Genomic DNA, 21,949 nt, shown 5'->3' with positions numbered 1-21,949 from the left:
ACTGACTGCAGCTCAGGACATGGCCTTGTTTGTTCACAGTCCCCCCTCTCTGAAAAGAGTTATGCTGTCTGTTTTGAATGGACAGCGTTTTTCTTTGTGTGCTCGATCAAAACAGAGGGCAAAGTTAGTCAGCAAGTTGCATAGCTTCTGCATTCTGATTCTTCAAGCCTCTTTTGTATGAAGTTTAGCACAATGTTTTACACTGTGTTTGACCTGAATGGCGTGCTGGAGGTAGGACATTTTTTACAAACTACAGAATAGAAACGGGTAGAAATGTAATTTTTCTATCAGATATTACTCAGTCATGTTTCTGTGGTAGAACTAAACAAGTAAACTGGTCATATGGGGTTAGAAACTCAGCTATAATACAGAAAATGACAGAGTGCAGTGTTGCTGAAATATTTATATGCTTTTATCTGATCTATTTCCTAACCACAAGGTATTTGCCTGCGAATCCCTGGCACTTTTGATATTACCTGAAGGCAAATGGTATATAGATTTATACAAGTTATTTACAACAACAGCCAAGCCATTCCTCTGGAAACTAGGCTGCAGATCAAAGGATTGTTTTGATCTCTACTTAGCATATTTGTTTAACCTAGCCAGTGATTCTGAAAAGTGCACAAGCTTTTCGGTGATATGCAGAGCACCCTTTATCCGTCTTTTTCTTCTGTTAGCTCTGGATTTAAGTACTTTCTGTATTTAGGAGACAACTGGATTTGCCAGCTTTTGAAATTTAGTTGCCCACTGCTAGCAGTCTTGGCACTCAGAAATAGATAACTAGGTATGTTCCACTGCTAATCCTGATCGGCCTTGTAATAGTATTTGCGGACTGTACAGCACTCAATTAGGGCATAATGTGCTATTTTTATTTCCTTTAAGTTGGATTAAATGTGAAAACATGTTTGTTTTTTTTCAGTTTCCATCTACTGTTAACTGTGGGTACTTTGCAAAGTATTGTTTTATACTGTTTCAATCAGTACCACTCTCTCCACACAGGACTGCAAAATGTCAGGAGAAAAACAATGTCCAAGCGCTCTCTAAAAAAGATGCCAGGGCAATCAGGAAATTTTCTGGAATGCTTAAGAGAATGCATATGCACACAATGCCCTAATTCTCTCTTACTTTGGGTTTGGGAAAGATGAGCACAGGTTTATTGAGAGCCAAAAAAGGGGGCAGATGGCTCACAAGAGGGATAAACCTGGGAAGTCATGCTGTAAATGTGTTTTACAGAAAACAATGAAAGGAGCGGACAAAGCGATTGTGGCAAAGTCCTTTGGAAAATGGAAAAGCAGCTCTCTAAGGTCCAGGACCATGGAGAAGCCGGATGAGCCGTCCGAGGAGAGTAAGGAGGAGAGCCTATCCAACTGCACCTGTGAAGCCCCCCAACTCGGCAAGAAACCAGTTGGTAAAAGTACCTTATTTTCTTATTTCAAGTCCGTTCATACTGCTGTGTCTCCCAGCTTATTTTTCTTGTGGCAATTTTAATTATTACTGTGGTGACTTGTTTTTTTTTTTGTTTTGTTTTTTTTCATTTGACTCTCTGGCCTGCCATATCCGGTGAACAAACAAACCACATTGTTGGGCAGGAGAATTCCTTTTGAGGGAAAGTGTGTCTCCGATGATACAGTGTTGCCAGAAAAAGACAAAGCAAAAAATAGCAAACACAAAAACAGTCACAGGTGCATGGGAAAAAGAGAGAACCGAGTGAATGGTCACTGCGGTCCCCAGGAGGTCTTTCAGTGTTAGCCAGTGCGGTGGGTGGACTTCTGACAAGGACGTTGGTTAGCAGCCAGGTGGAGTGTGTAACTGAGAATGCTCCTGTTTATTCTTTTCACATGCTAATGTGGCTCCTATGTGACTTTAATGCGGTAAAACTTTTTCTTGGAGTTAACATTTTTGTTGTTTCAATACCTGCTCTTGTATCACAGTAGTGGGCTGATTCAAAGGCTCCGCACTCTTTTATATAAGTCTGGGAACGTGCCAGGGATAGAGATATATGCAAACCATGCTGTACATAAAGACAGACTGGTGGAATATTTTCAGTGCAAACAGGTCCAAACATATGGCTTTTAAATTCATGAACCAGACAGAGAAAATGAACGGATCACAATGTGCGTTAAAAGTATGATTATGAAACACGATTCTTACAGTGAACGTATATGAACACCGTCACTGTAATGCCTAGAGGTGCCAGTTTTTGTGGCCTAGTGTTGAAGTGGAGATTGATATCTAATCAATCTATACAAACAAAATATGTACTCCTTAATGATAATTTTATCTCATGTCGCATTTGGCTCTTGTCTGGTTTTGTAGCCTATTGTGCCCCGTGTTGTGTAAAATGTTCAGTACAGTGTAATGTCTTACAGTGGAGGATTTTTATCTCTCCAAAAAACTAAAATTAGGCTGCTGTCACCCTGTAATGAAAGACTACATGAGCTCTAAGCAAATGCACCCCTATGTGGTCAAAGTAAGAACAGTGTGGTATTTGGATGGAACACACAGGCCATGCAGTCCTCATCAGGCCATTGTCTCTATTTACTACTATGCTGTTAGTATTGATACTACAATAAATATACTCTATAAAAATATATCTTAGCTTTCATTAGTGGTTCATGAGCCAGCCTAATGTCTAATTCAGCAGCACAAAAGAGCAATATGGCCTCACACTATGGGTCTTTCCATACCTTGTAATGTACAATCTGTAAATAGCTTCAAAGGCATTGCATCTGCCATCTGCACTTCTAGGAACTCTTCTGCATAACCATTAAAACAAGCTGTCTCAGAGGACATCATTCGTATTTCAGCCTCAACCCTGAATTACTGTGTGTTCATTATAATTATAAGGGAGGAGTGTTGCCAGGCTAGCCTGCAGAATGCCAGGTGCACACTTCCATAATCTACCATTTTAAACAACTCAGAGCATTAACAACAGTATCTATGTGCTATTCAGCCATTAGTTCACTTTGGCTTTCATGCTCAAACTCACATCAGTCATCCGAACATTTTGTGCCACAACAGACATACAGGAAGAAAGTGCAATACTTTGTAGTGTTCCATTTTCCTAAGCCTGCTTAGGTTATGTGACTGAGCCATGCCGCTGTGTGAAATTTTATCCCGATACTGGCACTGTATCCTTGTGAGGGAGTCTTGTAAAATAGGTTTACTTAGCGCCTTTGCTGGCATTTTCCGAAGATAGCAAATGCACAAACACTGTCCATGATCGGATTAACCGTTCTACAAAATGATGTAACTCTTTGTCTTTTTTGTGTGGCATAGGTTTCTCTGCTTAAGTTTAGTGGTCATCCACAAGAGAATAGAAACATTTGAAATCCAGTCACATCCTCATAATCCATATATTACAAATAAAATAGATGACAGCCTCGGTTAATCACAGCCTTTGTCACACAAATGTGACATGTAACTGCCCAGAGTGAATCACTCAACCACAAATTCACTAGAATTTTGCAGATACTGCCTCGAACGGCACAACAACAATCCTTAATTAACACAAGTCCTAATTTGAAAGGCATTTAATTTTGAACTTTGCCTGGTGTTCCTCTCTGGTGTTGAGGCACAGGATTTAAATTCCATGTGATAAGTGTGAAAGATTTTTTAAGCATCCATATACAGTATAAAGTACGCTATGCCAAGTACACAGAGAACATGAATTTGCACCTGAGGACATATAGCTATACATCCAGAGTCACAAGGTGTGTCAAGACAAAATGTTAATTACACAATTTATGACAGAAATCAGTTGAAATATCTCCATGGATCTTGCTTATTTACATTTTAATTACTACTATTACTTATTCTTATTTTTTGGATGTGGCCATAGCAAGCCCAATTCCTCCCCTACACTAGAAAGGAGCAAAATGACTGTTTTCCACTGGAGGTTTAGATGCTTGTTTATCACTTTTAAATACCATCATCTTTGCTGAAATCCCCTCTCAAAAGAACCTTTCACTTGCTGGAATAAATTCAAATTAAAATTTAAATCCCTCTTTGCATTTCTTCAGCCTTTTTTAAAATAGCTGCCTCCTTTTAGAAAGCTGTTTATGTAGTGATCTGTTCATAATCCAGTTTGTTTCTCAACAGCGAAAAACACAGAAATCGTATTATCACTATCTTGGAGAGATGATGCGAGAAATCAGGAAGTATAAATGTCTGGATCTGTAGAAGTTTTCAAAGTTGTAAAGCTGAGGAATATGGCAAAAGCCTTTCAATAAAGTAGTCTGTACAACTGCGATTTGACTTGCAAATGTACAGAAATATAAAGTACATTGTGTTGTGATAAGTCAAAAACATTTCACCTACCTTTGGCAGAGCTAATGTAACAACAGACAATGTGTGCTCATTCAACAAATACACAACATTTTGGCATGTTGCACACAACATATAGACACCGTTTGTCATATACTGTAGATAGATGGCTCATCAGAAATGTTGATGTGTGTGACATACAGCTATTGATGTAAGATTTGGAAGATTAACCCTTGGCACTGTGGCTGACAAGTCATGCAGATCTCTGTAAACAGCTCTTTCTAATCTTAGGAGGTGCTCACCTTCCATTATACAGAGAAAAACAATATCTAATCAGAAATGTAACAAATATAAACAGAAACAGCAGACACATTTACATGCAATGCCTTTTGATAACCACCCATTTCAGAGGTAAAATGACACAGAAGAGGCCATAGGGAAATTTAATTTGCTCAAGCTAGATTGGATTTATTGTTTGGAAACAAATTATAATTGTGTCTCCAGAAAGTTAACCAAGATCTAAACAAAAGGAAATCAATGACCCACCCCCATTAATCACTCAAAACCAGCTACTTGTGCTGAAGAAACTTACTTCATAATCAATTTCTTTGTTTTGCTCAAAGGCCATTTGCATTTTAGTTCATGTCAGCAAGCTTCCTGTATCTGGCGCAATCAAAAATCGCAAGCCATCCACATTAATGGAATTTTTTTCTCTGTTTATTCAAGTGCATATCTCTGAATACTCAAGATGATTTTAGCTTATTATGCAAACTCAAACTGCCCTACAAAAATAAAGACAGAGTGGGAAAAAAAAACTACTGATGAGTGGCAGACTTAACTTTTCTGAGGCTTCTCATTGCATTGTCTTAGTAAATAGTATATGTCCAGTTCTGTTTTAGTTTTAACGGGTCAGAGCTAACCAGTATCAGCTCCCTTGAATCTTCCAATTGAGCACCCGCGGGACTTGTGAGACCAGACAGAGATGCCTCCTGTTAGTTGTGTCTAGACATACTATTACAGCCACCAAGGTCATTATCAAAGCACACATTATACACACCTGTTACCATTGTTTAGATGCTCGTTTTGGCTGAACATCCATGCTCCTATCTGGCCATTTATAGGCGTGTCTGCTTCATTGTCTCCCCTGCCTGAGTAGAAAAGATGGGCAGGGAACCCTAGAGACACCCAGATCTGGCCCTAACCTCTCAATGACACAACACAATGTGTCCTCGGCCCCTGAACTACAAAAGGCAGACATCAACTGACCAGTCAAGCATGGGCTTCTTAGATGTAAGCAATCAGATGGTCTGATTTGAGGACTGTGCGTGTAGGGAACAAGCCGTGACCACAAATGAGTGCTGCTTTTCACTTTTACTGGTACAGCGCAGGCCCATGCTTTTTTTTGGTACCAAAAAGCTCAGATTTCTCGGATGTAAGTCATTCTGTACATATAGGAAAACTGTTAGTGACCATTAAACATTCCATTGTTGCTGATAAAGTTGATGATTAAGACCTGAAATTGTTTGAAATACTCTACATTTCTAATAGATCTACTTACATGTAGTTTTACGACTTATCAGTGAACGTTTGGTTCCCTGCACACTATGTACATCCTTAAGTGTGAGTTTTACCCAGCAGAAGATATCTGGTCACCTGTTACATCAAGTAAACCTCTGTCTTCAGCTGGGTAGTCATTTTATGTGTTCGTGAGTTTGACCTGAAAGTGTTATATTGTTAGTTTTTGGAGAACAAAGTCAAACATATCCGGAGTCCTTGTTGTAAAGGTATCAGTTGAAGGCAGAGACAGAAAGCATCCTATATTTGTCCATAAAACATTTGAAATGTTATTGAAGTATCTTCAAAGGACACTGAATAAACATATTATAAGGTTGCCCACTGTCACACAGAAACTGCCCCAAAGGGAATTGCAGGGAAGTAATCTAATCATTTCTTTTAACTGAGACACTGTGACATGCAGTGTAGATAATGATCCCCATGAAAAATGTACTATATTTTCAAAAGAATATTCCCTGTCTTCTAACATTAACATAAAGATAGTTCTACATCCTGGAGCCATATCAACAACATGTACTTATGTTTGGTTCATCGTATTTGCATATGCAAATAATTTTTTTAAAATTTAATTCAGTCCTTTTATGTGACTTTCTGTGATGAACAAGCGGCATCAAGTGGTTGCACAATGAGGGTTCAGTACCACCAAGAAGAGGCATTTGTGCCATTTTAGACCGAGCTTAAAGCATTATAGCTGAAATTAACCACAGTTTAATATAGATTTTTTCACGTCTATCATATTCAATGGCACAGTGTGAATGTGTATTGTTGTTTTGGTGTACGGGCTGCCATGCGAAATTAGTCGCGTTGCTTTGTTGAAATTACGGGGCGGGGTGTAGAGTGAGGGGGTTTGTTGAAGTTATACTGCTGACATTTTGATCCTGCAGTGCATTAGAAGAATTCAGTTAAACATATTTGTGTAGGTTTCACAGGAGGAAGGTATAGTGCTCAAAACAACAGGGTGCTGTGACACTTCACTTTGCTTACATAATTTGCAGCAGAATGCAAAAAGCTTTTAGACACAGATGTGACCCATTGTAATACCTTTCTAAATGCAATCAAACACTTTCTACAAATATGAGCAGGACTTTTTAAATGTGAACCCTTGTTTGACATGTAATTTTGTCCAACCCACTCCTCTTTCATTTCTCCATCAGCTCTCTCCAGTTATGCCCACATTTTCAGTTGATGAAATAGCTTGACAAAACACTAGTTTATGTTCTATGTCGACTCTGACTGAGGTCTCTCTCATTTTTGAGAACAGATGTTAGAGCAAAAAAAAAAAAAAAAAAATGTTACATTTTGTTACAGTGGTGTTAGCATCATCCTCAATATGTTGCTTTCTCACAATTTGTCAAGATTGCGTTACATGACTTAATTCCATTTGTTTTTTCCCCCATAGCAATACTGATGTGTAGTCCAGGACATGAAATAATCATCCCCAGAACAAGCTCGTAGTGTCCCCACAGCGAGATTGTCTGCATCAGAAAACAAAGAACATGTTACTTGATAAGATGCTTAGACAGATGATTCTTTACTTTCATGTGTTTGTATCATTATATGTATATTATTATCTGGCTGCGATGCTGAAAAGAGGGGGACGTAGCAGGTCTGCTCTCTTTGTACGTCTCTTTCACTGTGTACCATGAATTGGCTCTTGAAGACAGTTGAAATTAGACTTTCAAATGAGGCATTAAACAAGGTGATGGTCAACTGCCAAACCTTAAGTAATGATATTCTCCATCCTCAAGTCCCCAGCCTTGCATAACCAGATGCACAAATCACAGAAAAAAGAACTGAAAATACATTATTATTACATATTGTGTTCACACGTCAATCTCCAGGGACCTGGGGGGACATCACCGAGAGATAAGCGTGTTTGGGTGGCCCCTACCATCAGCTGGGGAAGGGCTACGCTTGGATCTTGAGGGGGGGCCCCCTCATGGGTATCACTTATTTTAAATCCTGAGCCACACCAACCCACCCCCCTCTTTTGCCCCTCTCGCCCCAGGCTCCACCCAGAAGTGTGGTTGCCTTTGTCATTGTAATCTGGCCCTGTTTGCTAAACGCTTGCACTGTTTACTCTCTGCTATGGGGGCTTGTATGAACAGGAGTCAGCAGGACGCAGGGTGACATCACTTTGGCTAGGGGGGTGTTTGAAAAGCTGCATTTGTGATTTCTCGGGGCCCCTTTCTTCTTTTATTCTTCCTTGTCTCTATCCAGGCCTGTCGAACGCATGAGCTAACCCAGGAGGCTAACATGGCCTACAGGGAGGAATTACACCTAATTACTTGAATAACTGCGAGGCAGCAGCCTTCCGTAGTCACCAAAAATCATTTCCAGGTCTCTGCCTTTTACTGATAGCCAGACTTCTTGTGACAGAAAAGCCTGGACAAAGCGTTTACATTCAAATGGTCCAGGAGAAATGAAACAGACTGACAGGTACAAACATTAAAAAGGGGGGAAATCAAATTAACAGACAAGGATTTCATATCATCTATTTTTGTTGTTGCCGTAGCGATAAAGTCGCAGACATTGAAACTGGTCTGTTGAGCCATTGTTATCATCCCTGGCCATCTGCTGCTGAGGAGTGACATTCCCTCTCATTTGCATGATGAGTGATGTATGAGGAGCTTGGGAGGGCATATGCCCCGGTCTTGTGACAAAGCAAGTGAAAGTTTTTTTTTTTTAAACCCACAGAATGAGGATCGATACATGAATAAGGCTGGATGAATGAGTTAAAAAAAGGACTAAATCACCTGTGAGTGCCTGTGTGTGTTTGCCTGCGTGTATGTCGCATCTTCAGTGAGCGCACACAAATCTGTGGTGCATGTGTCTGTGCGAGTGTACACGCGCGCATGAGTAGAGGCTAGTGCGCATCTGCCTTCTTGTGTGCCTGTTTGTGTGTTTTGCGGATGTGGGAGTAGAGCGAGGAGGGGGGTTGGTGGCTGTTGATGTGCAAATGTGCATCATGTTGAAGGGCTGTGAATGGGGAGGTGTGACGTAAAAAGGGACCCGAACGCAGGTGCTTATCTCGAGGCTGTCAAAGGCACAGTATGTCATATTCCTGGGGACTACCTTTCAAAGCCACAGCACCAGCTCAGCTATCAAGAAACTGGGAGAAAATCAAACTTTTTGGATCACAGCACTAGGTTGGTGTCAAAGTTCTTTTTATTTAATACACTGTCTGGTTTGGTCAGCATTTATCATCACTGATACTCTGTATCGCATATGTGAACGACAAGCCTTTTAGCTCATGCTGTTAGATGCTGTCATATGGAATTCAAAAGAGGAGCTGATACGAGCAAGTGGTAGAAAGTTACTGAGATTTACACTTCGATTCTACTCAGCTGCTAAACTTCTGCGTTCTGTGGATTTTACGTGATGAAATATGGGAGATAGATTTTTTGCTGGCATCTGTTTTGAACCGTGTCAGGGGGTATTTAGATTTTTTCCCCCCCATCTCTCTCTCTCTGGTGATGATCGTTGTTTGTCTGACACAAATCAGTGTTCTTAAAATCTTTGCTGGAAAGTGAGCGTAGCTTCTGTCCAGGTTTCAGACAGACAGTTTGAGAGGAGATTAAATGGCTCAAACTGTTTTTTGAGATGCATGACCTATTTTTGATCATCCAGATAACATGAGATACTGTCTACCTAGATTAAATTCACGGCATTTGTGTGGAGTATAAGCTTGTCTTAGAAGAACACATGTTTGTATTGTGTGCAGAGACAAAGCATTGTCAGGTTGCCTGTGGCTTTGACAGTGACAGCTGTACATACAAGACCACTGAGCCTAATGCACTTAAACATTGACTCTGTGTTCCAGTAACATATTTGAACAGTCAGTGAAGTATTTTATTGCATCCTGTTTTGGCTGTCTGTAATTTCCATCGCAACTCCAGTAAAGTTAGAAAACTACAGGCGAACGTTGAATGTACCATGGCAGCAGAATAATTTATTAATCAGCTTTTTGTGTTAAACTCCGTGGGTAAATCTTAGATTTGAACAAATTCAGTGGGACCACATCTGAACGTCGTCTCCTGAATTTCTGTATATGTGTATTATTTGCATGGTAACTGTGTTAAAGTTGGAAGCTAGTTCAGTTAATACTGAATGTGGTGTGACAGTAAATACAGTCGACCATGAACTTTTGTGTTATATGTGGATAAGTCTCAGCTTTGAACAAATGCTGTGGGGCCAAAGCACTCGACAGTCTCCGGAGCAACTATTGATTTAGGACGACGGATGCTGGTTAGAAAAGTTCATCATTTACCAGTAACTTGCGGCGCACCAGTGTCTCAAATCTGCTTGTATGACCCAACTTTAAGCTGATCATCGCTAAATAAAAGTAGGATTTTTTTTTTAAACAAGAGCCCAGGATAGAGGATAAACGTATAGTCCTCCTGATATTATTGTGTTAGATTTTGTTCTTTATTCTGTTGAACAACAGGAAATAAACAGTATAGCCTGCAGTCAAAATATTTATGTAAACTAACATCTCCCTATATCTGCTTGTCATATCTATTCCCATGTCTTACAGTGTTGTTATACTCTGTGACTGAGGTGTTCAATCATTTTTATATTCAGAGAATTCCTGTTAGAAGTGTGTACATTTTTTGGGGGGGGGTAAAATAAATTGAAATGCCAGTTGTCATTCTGCCTGTTAGCCTCCATTTAATCACAACTCCATCAGCTTATTTCAGTCAGCTCGCATCTCTTAATAAACATGAAAAGAGCAACAAAAGACATTAGATAACACAGCATTGTGTAATTCTGTCACACGATGATAACCCTTTGAAAAGTTTGCAAGTCGTTTGGAGATGGTAACTCATGAAGGCAGGAGACATTAGCGAGGTCACAAAGTTGCTCTCCTTCGCTTTGTTTTAATTACAATAGCAGTGCAGGCTGTGGCAGGGATGTGTGGTAGAGCAGTGATAAGTAAGAGGCATTATTCCTCTCTGCTCCACACCCTCCTCTTCAAAGGACAGGGATGTTAGTTGCTACACAACACATTAATGTTAAGTTCTGTTCGCCTCCAGGAACTGTCCATGGTACCTGCTGCCCAACAAAACTGGATGTACAAACTTATTCACAGAGTTGCAAAACACTCGTCGTCTGTGATGGAAAATTAGATTTTCTGTTACCAGACGTCAAAATAAAGTTACTCAGGCTCTGTGATCTTTAAAAAAAAAAAATTAAATAGCTCATATTAATTTTAAGTCAATTGCCGCTGGGTAAACAAAATGTAAACAACGAAATTGCATGAAAAAACACAAGCATACATGTCAGTCTAAAAACACACACACACTTACACACACATTATGTTACCTGTTTTTGCCCTACTCAAACTTCAGTTAGTTAATCCAGGAAAATGAATTATGTGGATTTAATTCAACAAGGTCTCAGAAATGATCCATCTGCTGTTGAGCAGCTGGTGAAAGGATAAATGTAATTAATTACTTAACTTTTGAACAGTATTCCAGAAAAAAAATTGTGCTGTTTGTGTCCTACTGGAAAAAAGTAAAGCAACAGTGTGAACAATAAAAATTTAAATTTATTCAATTCTTTATCTTTTAAATTTAAATATTATTTTATTGTAGTTTTGTTTCAAATTCATCTTGTGTAAATATATAATGTCATACACACATATACTGTCAGGAATTTATTACAATTGAGATATTGAGATATATCACTTTAAAATAACGTTTTTAATACATTTTAATTCATCCCATTGTAAATTAAATATACTAATATATGATTAAGCTTATAGAATCTAGATAAAATTAATGTTCATTTTAATAATAATTTAGCATATACTTGAATTTTGATTATTTCATTATAGTTCTCTCTTTAATTCTGGGCTGATGTTAAAACTAGTCATGAATAAGAAAACAAATGTTAATCAGATGTTAGTACTATCTATAATGTCAGTCATATTTTCTATCTTAGTGCTACTTTAAAGAAAAATGATGTAAAATGTTAACAAGGTAGGATCATGGGGGGATTTTCTACAACAGAAAAACCCTTTTAGTGAATACTTATATTTGTTTGACAGGGCAAGACTATGAAATGTTCCCAATTAATATTACATGGGATTTTTTTCCGCCTTTCTTTTTTCTAAATATATTTCAGAATTTACCTTGATTGTAATGTACCTCATTGGCTGTGGTTTTGTTTGTTGGCCTAACTATAAAGGATCTGCTTATACCCTTGTGGGTTGGGAAGAATTAGGATTTATGAATTTATTTCCTCTGTTGTATTGTTTAAACAGCTTTGGTTTAGTTTTGATCCCTTCCTCTTGCCTTTGAGGCTGTTCCACGGTGTCAGCTGTTGACTGATAGTAAGAGAACTGCCTCACAGTGTGAATGAAAGAAAACTAGCGGTTGGTAAACACTGATAAGGGATAAATAGAAAGCGGTCAGGCAGAGATAGTTCTGTGGGAGCCCAGATTGTGTGCGGTCTGTTAAAATGAGATTCTGAGCCTGTCCTTTTTATTCTTCCTCTCCTCCCCTCCCCTCCCCTCCCCTGTGCGGCGTTTGTCTGGAAAATCTCCAGTGACCCGGCTCGGCAGTCCCAGGCTGCAGTATTCTCTTTTTGTATTTGTTTTGTTTTCTAACAAGGGTCAAGTTGGCCAATAGACATGTCCCTGATGCTTATAGACAGCTGTCATGACTTCAAGTACTTACAATAGTTACATTTTACATTCATGGTTTTGCACCAACAAGCACAGCAGCAAGAGATTTATTTTTTTATTTTTTATTTTTTATTTTTCTTTTGGGAGGGGGGGGGACTAAACCTGTGCAATATTTTGAAACACTGAGTTCTTTATGTGTGTTAATTACTTCTCATCACATTATTTACCTTCAAGATATAAGGAGCATCTCTAAACATCCAATCATCCTTTCTCATATTACCCTATACGTGCCCAACACATACAGTGTCAGGCCTGCATGTATATATCACCATGCTATATTAATTACAGTCACATAATTGCACATTTATACTCTCATCATGACAGACCCTGAGGAATATAAATCTCATTTCTCAATTAAAATCACTCTAAATGAGTGTTTCATTCAATTCTTTTTAGGAGCAGTCTGTTCTTTGCAGTAGTCGTTGATTTTTTTTTCTGGGTTATACTATCTTTTGTGTGATTAAAAAGACCTTCAGAGGTCTTACCTTGAGGATCACCATGTGGTGTATTTACACAGAAAATAATTCAGCCCATTGTAGCCCAGCAGCTAATGAGATTGGTTGTTAAGTGAATGACACAAAGGCTACAAAAAAAGAGAGGAAAAAAAAAAAAGCTTAGCGTTTCGGGTGAATATCACAGTGTCCCTGCACACACACACCAACCAAAGACACTCTCTCAGCAGCGAGACTCTGGACTACCCTGTACCCCACCTCGATATCCTTCTGCTCCGTCTCCTCCCCGATGACACTATGAGATGCACAACAAAGGCTAAAAGGGGCATGGTAAGTCGAGCTTGCGATTCTGCCCTGTCGGACATGTTAACATGAAGTACATTTAGATGTAGGAGACAAGTGATTGTGTTTGTCTGTGTGAGGATGTGCTGTGCTGTGAAAGCCTCAGGCTCAGATAAATAGATTCATAGAAGGGTCATTAACATTGATGCTGTTTTGTGTGGAAGAAGAAGATCAACACACTTGACTGTCCTTAACTTTGGCAGTGCTGCTAAAACTTTTCTCTCCATTTCTTTCTCTGAGACACTTTTCTTGCCTCAAACTTGAATTTTATCATTGGAGTTTGTGTCGGAGCCATGACTTGGCTTTTATTCACAGACAGGTTTATTTTTTGCTCGTCTTTGCTTGTGCCTGTTACCGTTGTGGTTCTTCAAAGATCCTTGAGCATAGCTTGACTCGCTGTTATACAAGGATTTATCTAAAAAAGCACTGAAATGTGTAACAGAGCAAAGGATGGCAGTTCAAGGGTCTCGTTGAGCACCTAGACTCAGTTTGTATCGATTGCTGGGCTGTTTAGATACTCACTTAAAAGTGAATAGATGACGTTTCGACACAATCGTTCACGTTTTGAACGCTGAGCAGATATCTTGTATCTTTGATCTCTGGATAGTGGCGCTGAAGCGTCAGTAGTGACTGCTGTAATACAAAAAAAAAATTAAGTGCATTAGCTTATCATGCTCTACTGTCAGGCTGGAAAGTGGGTTAAAGTCCATTGCGTATATTAAACCCTGGACTTAAGTCAAATTTACATTTTGCTAAAGATTACTCCTTTTATTGATGCATATAATCATATTCATGGACCATCTGCTGATTTGGCAAGCATGGATCAAACTCACAAAACAGCCCTGCTAACCTTTTAAGTACAAAATAGTCTGGCTTAACTCTGCTAGCCCAGAAGTGTGTGTGTGTGTGAGTGTGAGAGATTGTATGGATATTGGATAATACTTAATTTAGATCCTCCAGGCTGCTCATGCCATATTTTATTTTATCATGATCGCTTTGGTATCAGAGCACGGCTTGTGTTTGAACAACTGAGCAAATAATGTTTGTCTGACAATAAGCAAGGCGAAATCTCGGTATAAGGAATCTGATTAAACTCTTGACCACGGCGTACAGCCCTGAGTTTATATCTGTCACCATGGTTACGTGGATTTCACAGTGCAGCATTGCACACTTCCACCTGGTTTTGAACGGCTCGACGGGCCTCACCTCTTGAGTGTACTAAAAACACTGCTTAAGGCTTCTCTAGTTATTCTAATAACTGATTTAGTCCTGAAGTATCTCCCACTGTGTGTTTCACAGAAATAGGAATTCACCATTGGGCATCCTTACTGCATGAAATACTTATGTTCAGCTCATTCCAAACAAAGCTTACGCAGATTGAGAATTCATATGCCAGAGGTAAATCCGAGTTAACACGGATTTATACTGGCATGAGTTAAAGGACTAGAGTTTGTAATCCAGGTGGCCAAGGGATTTTACCATACAGTGGCAAAAATCACTTAAAACTCCCCCAACATCCTGAGCCACTGAGCTCAGTAAGCAGACAGATTGTTCAGAATTGATGACAGAACAACTATATCGGAGCTGGACTCTGTATTTGTGTGCATGTATGTGTATCCGCGTGTTTGTGTGTATGCACGTATGCCTGTGTTTGTGTGTGCGCATATGTGAACATGTTTGCTTCCTATATATACTCAATTAGTACTAAAGGGGCTGTTTAGAATAAGACCTTGACAGATTGGTATTATTTTCCTTTAACAGGGTAGGGGAGGTGTATGGGGAATACTGCCTTCTATCTGCATAAACATCAGTAGCATAAATAAAAAGACAGCAACCTCAATTTCAATAGCCACTGACTCATAAGTAAATTGATCAAAGTCGCTATAATATCCAAGTAATTGATGTTTTTAATGGACTTTAGCTTGATCATCATACACAAAATGTAGACAATACTGGGTGAAAAACAATGATTTGTGTGTATAGTTGTATGTGTGTGTGCTAGTGTGTGTGTGTGTGTGTGTGTGTGTGCGCGCGCGTGTGCTTGCACGCACATGTGCACATGTGTGTGGAGGACAGAGGAGCAGAGATAGAGTGGAGTTGTTTAATGACAGGAACAGCTGACTCATTTAGAGAGAGCAGTGAAAGGTAATTAACCCTGGGAAAACTACAGCTGCCATGCGAGCTGTTCACTTCAGCGCAATCTGATTAGGAATCACTGCTCGAGTCCCTGACTCCTTTCAGACACTGTGTGTTTGAGGTAAACTTTTCCCTTTGCCCCAGAGAGCCCCAGAGCACTGGAGACCTGCCTTTTGTGACGGGGGATTAGCTGGAACGGTTACTACGTTTCTCCAAATTGCAGACCACCTGGTAGCATTCATGCAACCTCCTCCATGAAAGGCCCTCCTTGGGCAGGAACAATGAGCAGGATTACTCTGCTCATTGTTACACCAGGGCTGGAACTTCTTTTTCCCCAAACACCTGTCCCCTAAATTAGACAGGTTTGAAAAACCATGTTCATGACAGAATTCAAAGATTCAAACTAACATGAGAGTGGTTTGGCCGTCTGGAGACTTGCCAACGGATGAATTGTCTGCTGCTCCATTTATTATGCTATTGATGCATATTGTAGTGCAAGAAGATACTAATTTTATTTGTCGCAATATTTTTGGTGTGCTTAATTGGATTGAAATTCTCAAATAAAATAGCATATCATCTGGGCCCCTTTCATACGATAAGAGAACTAAAAGCACCAGAAATTTGGTCAAAAACAGAAATTGGCTCTTTGATGTCAGAAGAAACAATCTGGACTTGGTGCCTCTGTGTGGTCCGGCTCCAGATGAACTCAATTTAGAGGGAAGGCTTTGGGATGACTTTGGAAAGCGATTACAAGATTCATAAATCACCTCGGCAAAGGTGTCACCATCTGACTCTTTTATGGGACTCTTGCGAACTCCGTCCAATAACAAGTTTCCCCTGTAGTTATGCCATCATAACAAATCATTGAAGCGATAGTGGCTAGCCAGGCTCCTAATTGTCTGTTAAGAATTCTGTGAGCTGTGTTCTTTTATTGAAGCATCTCTGTCTTGGAGAAGTGATAAGATGCCAATACGCTCCTCTATAAAAGTACTCTTTGGCAAAAGGCACAAACACTTTGCTTGGCCGTCAGGGTAGCTGTGAGGCTGTTATATCTGAAATCGCAGTTGACTTCAAGATTTTTGACTGTCTGCGTGAATCCAGAAACCTCCATCAGTCGGAGGAATGCTCATAAATTGCCGGCAGAATAATTTTATTTGAGATACAGTGTGTTTTTTTCTTTCTTTAATTTCAAGGGCATATACATGTATGTTACAGTGCATATAAAAGCCCAGCATTTTCTTTCACTGAGATGTCATCTTGATATCTAACACATTAAACGGAGTTCATTTATAAAGAGCGATTTCAATATTATCTGTCGCTTGATTCAATTAAGTATTTTCTTTTATGTAAAAGAGCTAATTATCCGGTGTTGTTAAGGTTTAGGTTTTAGGTAACCAATAAAAACATCATGGAATTAAAGAAAGAAAAAGACAGAAAGGTTTTAGGTCAAGTTTCAGCCATAAATCTGACATCTTAGACCTCTTTTGTCCCCTCCCCCCTCTTTTATTATACCCCAGCCATTATTCTGATGTCCAGCTGGTATTTAGGGGACTGATGGCTCCCTAGTCACCTCACAAAAAAAAGGGGGAAAAAAGGGCAAGAAAGAAAAGTTGTTTATCTAAATACTCTCTAAACAGAAGCTGATTTTAATCTCTGAGCAGAGCTTAATTTACTCACCACGGAAGCATTTGCATCTCAATGAAAATCGGTAAAAGCACTCACCTGTTTTCTCTGTGTACAGTTTTACCTGCTGTCTACGAAATAGGTGTGAACACTTTTCCAGCAGGTACATTACTGTTAGCTCACCCTTTCCCTTTCAGCTAGTCTCAGGCTGCATGTGTGGCTGATTCTCTGCACACCTCGAACCCCCTATGGGGTAAATATAAATTGTGATCAGTTTGCTGTATCCTCAGACATTCATTACAAGGAAATATGAAAGTAAAAGGTGCTATCTCCTGCCGTTTGCTCTTTATTGTACATAAACAGAATACACTTAGCATGTAAAATTAATGTGAAAATTATTCCCGGGGTAAACTATAAACACAGAAGTTACCCCGCACATTTACCCTTTTTTTCTCCTTCCCCTAGATCAGAGTGTAATTGCCAGTAATCAGGTCTGTTTGCTGCTGATAAAACCACTCTGAATGCGAGGAACCCTCTTTGTGTGATGACTCAATTATGCCAGAAGTGGCTCATCAAACCTGGCCCATCAGCTGCTTTAATAAATAAGGAGGAAAACTTGCTGCAGGCGCATTATAATTCCATTCATTCCATAATTAAATCCATTCCAGTTTTAACCCTTCACTCAGTGTGCTTCTGGAAGAGGAAACAAAAACAAGGAGAGAGAGGGGAGGGTGGAGGGGTGAGTACACACCAGACAGTGACCTTGCACAGAGCACCCATCCGTTCCCTATAATTCAAAATGATACTGTTGAAGAAAGGTTAAGAGAAAAAGGCTCATGGAGAAAAGGATGGGAATCAGTTAAGACACAGCCTCTGTTTTTTATGTATGCATTGTTTCCACACACAGCCTTAGACAGTAATTATATTAAAAGAGTAATCTAATCATAACAGTTGGTTGGTTGAGTGTGCAGCACTGACATTTTGAAATCTTATTTTGTCTAATCTCATTTGCCTCTATCATCTCGCCTGTACAACCTATCTAAAGGAAATAATAAAAAGTAAATAATGTAATTAATTTTATGGTCTCCAGAATCTTACTTTGCTACTCTGGCCTGGTTTATTGGTTTCAAGATGAGGTATCAGCACAGAGTTTTTCACTCCATCACAATAATGTCTGTGTTAATTACATGAGAGCATCCCAAGTGCACGGATAAGCTGGGAACAAGGGGACACAAAGACTCAAGGTCAGTGATGAATATCCACAGCAGCTGCACGGTATTAATAAGGCATTATATGAAAATAATAATAATAGCATCACTTTCAGCAAAATGCGAGAGTGTGGTTAGAGTAATGTCAGGAGCGTTGGGGTGTTTTACAGATATTTCCCCTCCATCATCTCATCTTGGATCCAGCCCTTTTCTGATAATGGTGCGATGCAATGGTTATTCATGATTGCTGGACTGGGAAGGTCTCTCTCTTTTTCTACCCCCAGTCGCAGCCCATTCTCTCCTCTGTGGTGGGAATGCTGGCAGATGGGGTTAGGGGGGAATGGGCTGGGCTCAAGGACACCTAGCAGCCAGATTAACACATAGAAAATCTCATGGACCCTCAGCATCAGGCTGCCTCCTTTCCCCCCTGAGAAATCTGCCCTAGACGTAGGGAAACAGTCCTCTGAGAAGCATTATTTGTGTTGGACTTGGGGTTTGTGTATGTGCGTTTATGGGGAAGGGGGGGGTGTGCATAAATATGATTCAGCAGATGACGAACCAGCTCAAATAGTAGTGAGTCTTTTTTCATATGCTAATGAAACTGAGTGAATACCCCTCCCTCCCTCACTCTCTCTTTTTTTTCACCCAGTTTTGTTTTTTTCCGGGGAAATGCTCTGTGAGCTATAATTAAGAAGATGTTGGGTTTTTTTTTCTTCCTGTTTTTTTTTTTTTATTTTTATTTTTTTTCAAAGCTAACAGAAATAAATAATTCCATAATAAGATCTGTGAAGTGAAGAGGCTTAATGTACTCATTGTGTTCATCCTTGTTTTCCCTCTTGGATGTTTTGTATTAATTAGAAGCAAGCAATTTGATCTCTGTCAAGCAATCAATTTGTATTGTACTCCGTATTCCATGTGAGGTATTAATATGCTCTTTCCACCTTTTTCTGACTCCATATTCTCGTCCCAGAATATGGAAATATGATAATTAAAAAGCTCCAGAAAGCTGGTTTAGAGACATATATTTGATTTCCAATAAGCTTATGAGTGAATAAGTTTACACGTATTTGTGTCTGGTGTATATTCTGTTATAGATAATGAATTACACGATCGCCTCCTGAGAGATAAGAAGTGTGAAAGCATCAACCAGGGTGGACAGTGTGGATCTGGCATCTTATCCTACAGAGCGCTTGGAAAACTACAGTCAAAGGTAAATAAGCTGACACACGAATGGGAGCTTTTAATTCTGAACACAAGGTGGAAAAATAACTTTTGCGAGGGACCAAAAAAAAAACCTCCCTGGGGATCAGTGATTGTGTAACAGTGTTTTGGATAAGTAGCACACTAAGTGGTGGAGTGTCACAGCTCCTTTGACCACACTGATCACAACCTGAGATTGGTTTTGACTTATGCAGAGCTGTGGGAGGTTGGCAGATACTGTAATATAGTACTCTTAAAAACGTGTTGCTGAGTCTGCTTTTTCTTTAGTGATGGTTGCCTTTAGATGTCATGTTGTCTGGATTTATACCTATAAAAAATGAGAAAACTTCAGAAAGATGTTTATTCTGTACTATTTCATTACAGTACATGTTTCTGAGGTTTGACAGTCGATTACTTTTTTTTCAAAAAGCAGACGCAGTGGTTTACATAATGCAATGTTTGTTTTACATTCAAGTTTTTCAAACTGAAATTAATGGAAATCAATGACAGTCCCAGAAAGTACAGTGTGAAATCTAAAACCTTATACTCAGCAGTGACGCAAAGTGAATATGTTTAACAGCAAAACTTACAAAAACACCACTGTGTGTAGCTTAACCGTTGAACTCGTTGGCCTTATTCCCGTGTTTAAACTGAATACTGCACAAGATTTAATACAATTGTTGCAGCATATTCATATACTGAAACTATTATTAGTAGCCTACATACAGTAAATAGTAGTATCTTTGTAAATAGATATTTAAAATATTTTTAATGTAAAGTAAATGTCAGAAATGAAAACTTATCATATTAGGACACATTTCATTTCATAATAATTGATTGAATGTTTATATAGGCTACTGTGAGTAATTGCTAAATGTGTGGTGTTCGAGTAAAGTGTGTTCATTCAAATATCCATGATCAAATTCATGACATACAACAGTGTCTGAAAAATGCATGATACACTGCCAGAAAGAGCTGTCATACAATAGTAATAGAAAAGTAAATTATATATGTAAGTCTTCAGCTAGATCATGCAGAGAGTGTTAAACAACATCTCCTGTTTCACCCTGAATGTATCTATTTGTTCTGCTTTTGTAAACACTCAGCGTCACATGTTTGTCCATGTTGTTGCTATGCCAGGACTACCTGTTTCCACACCGCAGCATCTAGCAAGTCTTTCCTCGTCTTGTTCCACGTTGTTATGTGAATTAGTTATAAACTCAAACTCCTTAATGTTTGTTACTATTATGTCAGAAATACACATGCACGTTAGTGCTGACATAAGAAAAGGTTTAAATGCTGTGATACTTTTGTAATGTGTGAATATGGATAGTGTACAGAGTGTAATGAGGAAGAAAATGGAGTCATGGCTAGACACATGATACAACCTAAGCCCCATTGAAACTGGTTGTTCTTCAGCGGTTAAACAGTCACACGGCTGAACATTGCATCTTTTTAAATTAAACTTAAATTATCAATCTATTATTATTATTACACTAATTATAACTATAACAAACTCAGCATAGTATGAAAAAGTGTAACATGGCATGTCCAAAATGTCACGTAAATAATCATTAAAAAAAAACAGCTTGGTAATAAACATGTGTGACTCAGTGGTGATATTTAGATTTACTGATAACATCGTTTGAACTTTGATTAATGTCCACGTTACAGATTGCAGCATGTAAGAGCAACATTTTGCCTTCTGAACAACAAATTTATACAAAATGTTGAAACATGTCTGTGTGGAAAAGTGTTACAAACTAATGAGGTACATTCGTTTTTACAGAATGTAATCTATAGTGTTTGGGAGTTGTTTGTCTCAATAGGCTGTAGTAATCAAAAGTAATGAACCTATTATGAGCAGGACCTCTGAGGGCCCGGCGTGGCATTAAGAGTGTGGCACATAAAAGGTTTATTAAAGGAAATTAAGGTCCATCACTGCCACACCTGCTCCCCTATTATAAATGTATGACAGGTCAGTGCCTTCAATCACAACAGCAAACGAGAGAGAGGAGTCATGTTTCCCATTACCAGGGAAAAGTAACAGCATATCCTATGACTCACAGATTTCACTGGCCTGTGACCACTATACGCCACCATCAGCCTGGAATAATTATGTTTAATAGGTTTTATTTGGGACCCACAAGCAACAGCCAGCGAGAGTGGATGGATTTTAGCAACTATTTTTGTCTAAACACACACAGTGAGGTGCTGTCCGTGCTTTAATGTCATTATTTAGTGTCATTACATTTTTACTCACCTTTGAAACTTTCCTCCCCTGACATTACACTTCATGTGTTTGCATATTACTGGTGTTTTAGGTGCTCTTTGTGATGTTGTACACAAATTGATTTTAAGCCTCACTGGCTCTGGGTGACTGACAAAAATCAACAATACTAATAGAAGTATCTGAACCTGTTTACCTCTTTTTTTAAATAAAAGAAATTAATGAA

General features: G+C 39.0%; 1 protein-coding gene across 8 annotated transcripts in view; it reads left to right on the top strand.

Annotated features, from left to right (window-relative positions):
• Positions 1-21,949, top strand: part of st18 (ST18 C2H2C-type zinc finger transcription factor) — a 41,155-nt gene continuing 19,206 nt past the window's right edge. For 2 of the 8 annotated variants that reach the window (XM_085805611.1, XM_085805610.1), the window contains exons 1-3: positions 1-231; positions 1,234-1,408; positions 19,388-19,503. In XM_085805611.1, coding sequence (XP_085661737.1) covers positions 178-231; positions 1,234-1,408; positions 19,388-19,503 — 345 coding nt within the window. In that variant the 5' untranslated portion in view covers positions 1-177. Of the gene's footprint in view, positions 232-1,233; positions 1,415-8,713; positions 8,991-13,180; positions 13,315-19,387; positions 19,504-21,949 lie in introns of those variants that run through there. The other 6 variants (XM_085805608.1, XM_085805609.1, XM_085805615.1 and 3 more) reach the window with 5 other exon arrangements.

This window comes from Trachurus japonicus, chromosome 17, assembly GCF_045865225.1.
Source record: "Trachurus japonicus isolate A0001 chromosome 17, Traja_1.0".
Taxonomy (NCBI): Eukaryota; Metazoa; Chordata; class Actinopteri; order Carangiformes; family Carangidae; genus Trachurus; species Trachurus japonicus.
Note: the sequence above shows the minus strand (reverse complement) of the source record. Positions and strands in the feature narration are given on the sequence as shown.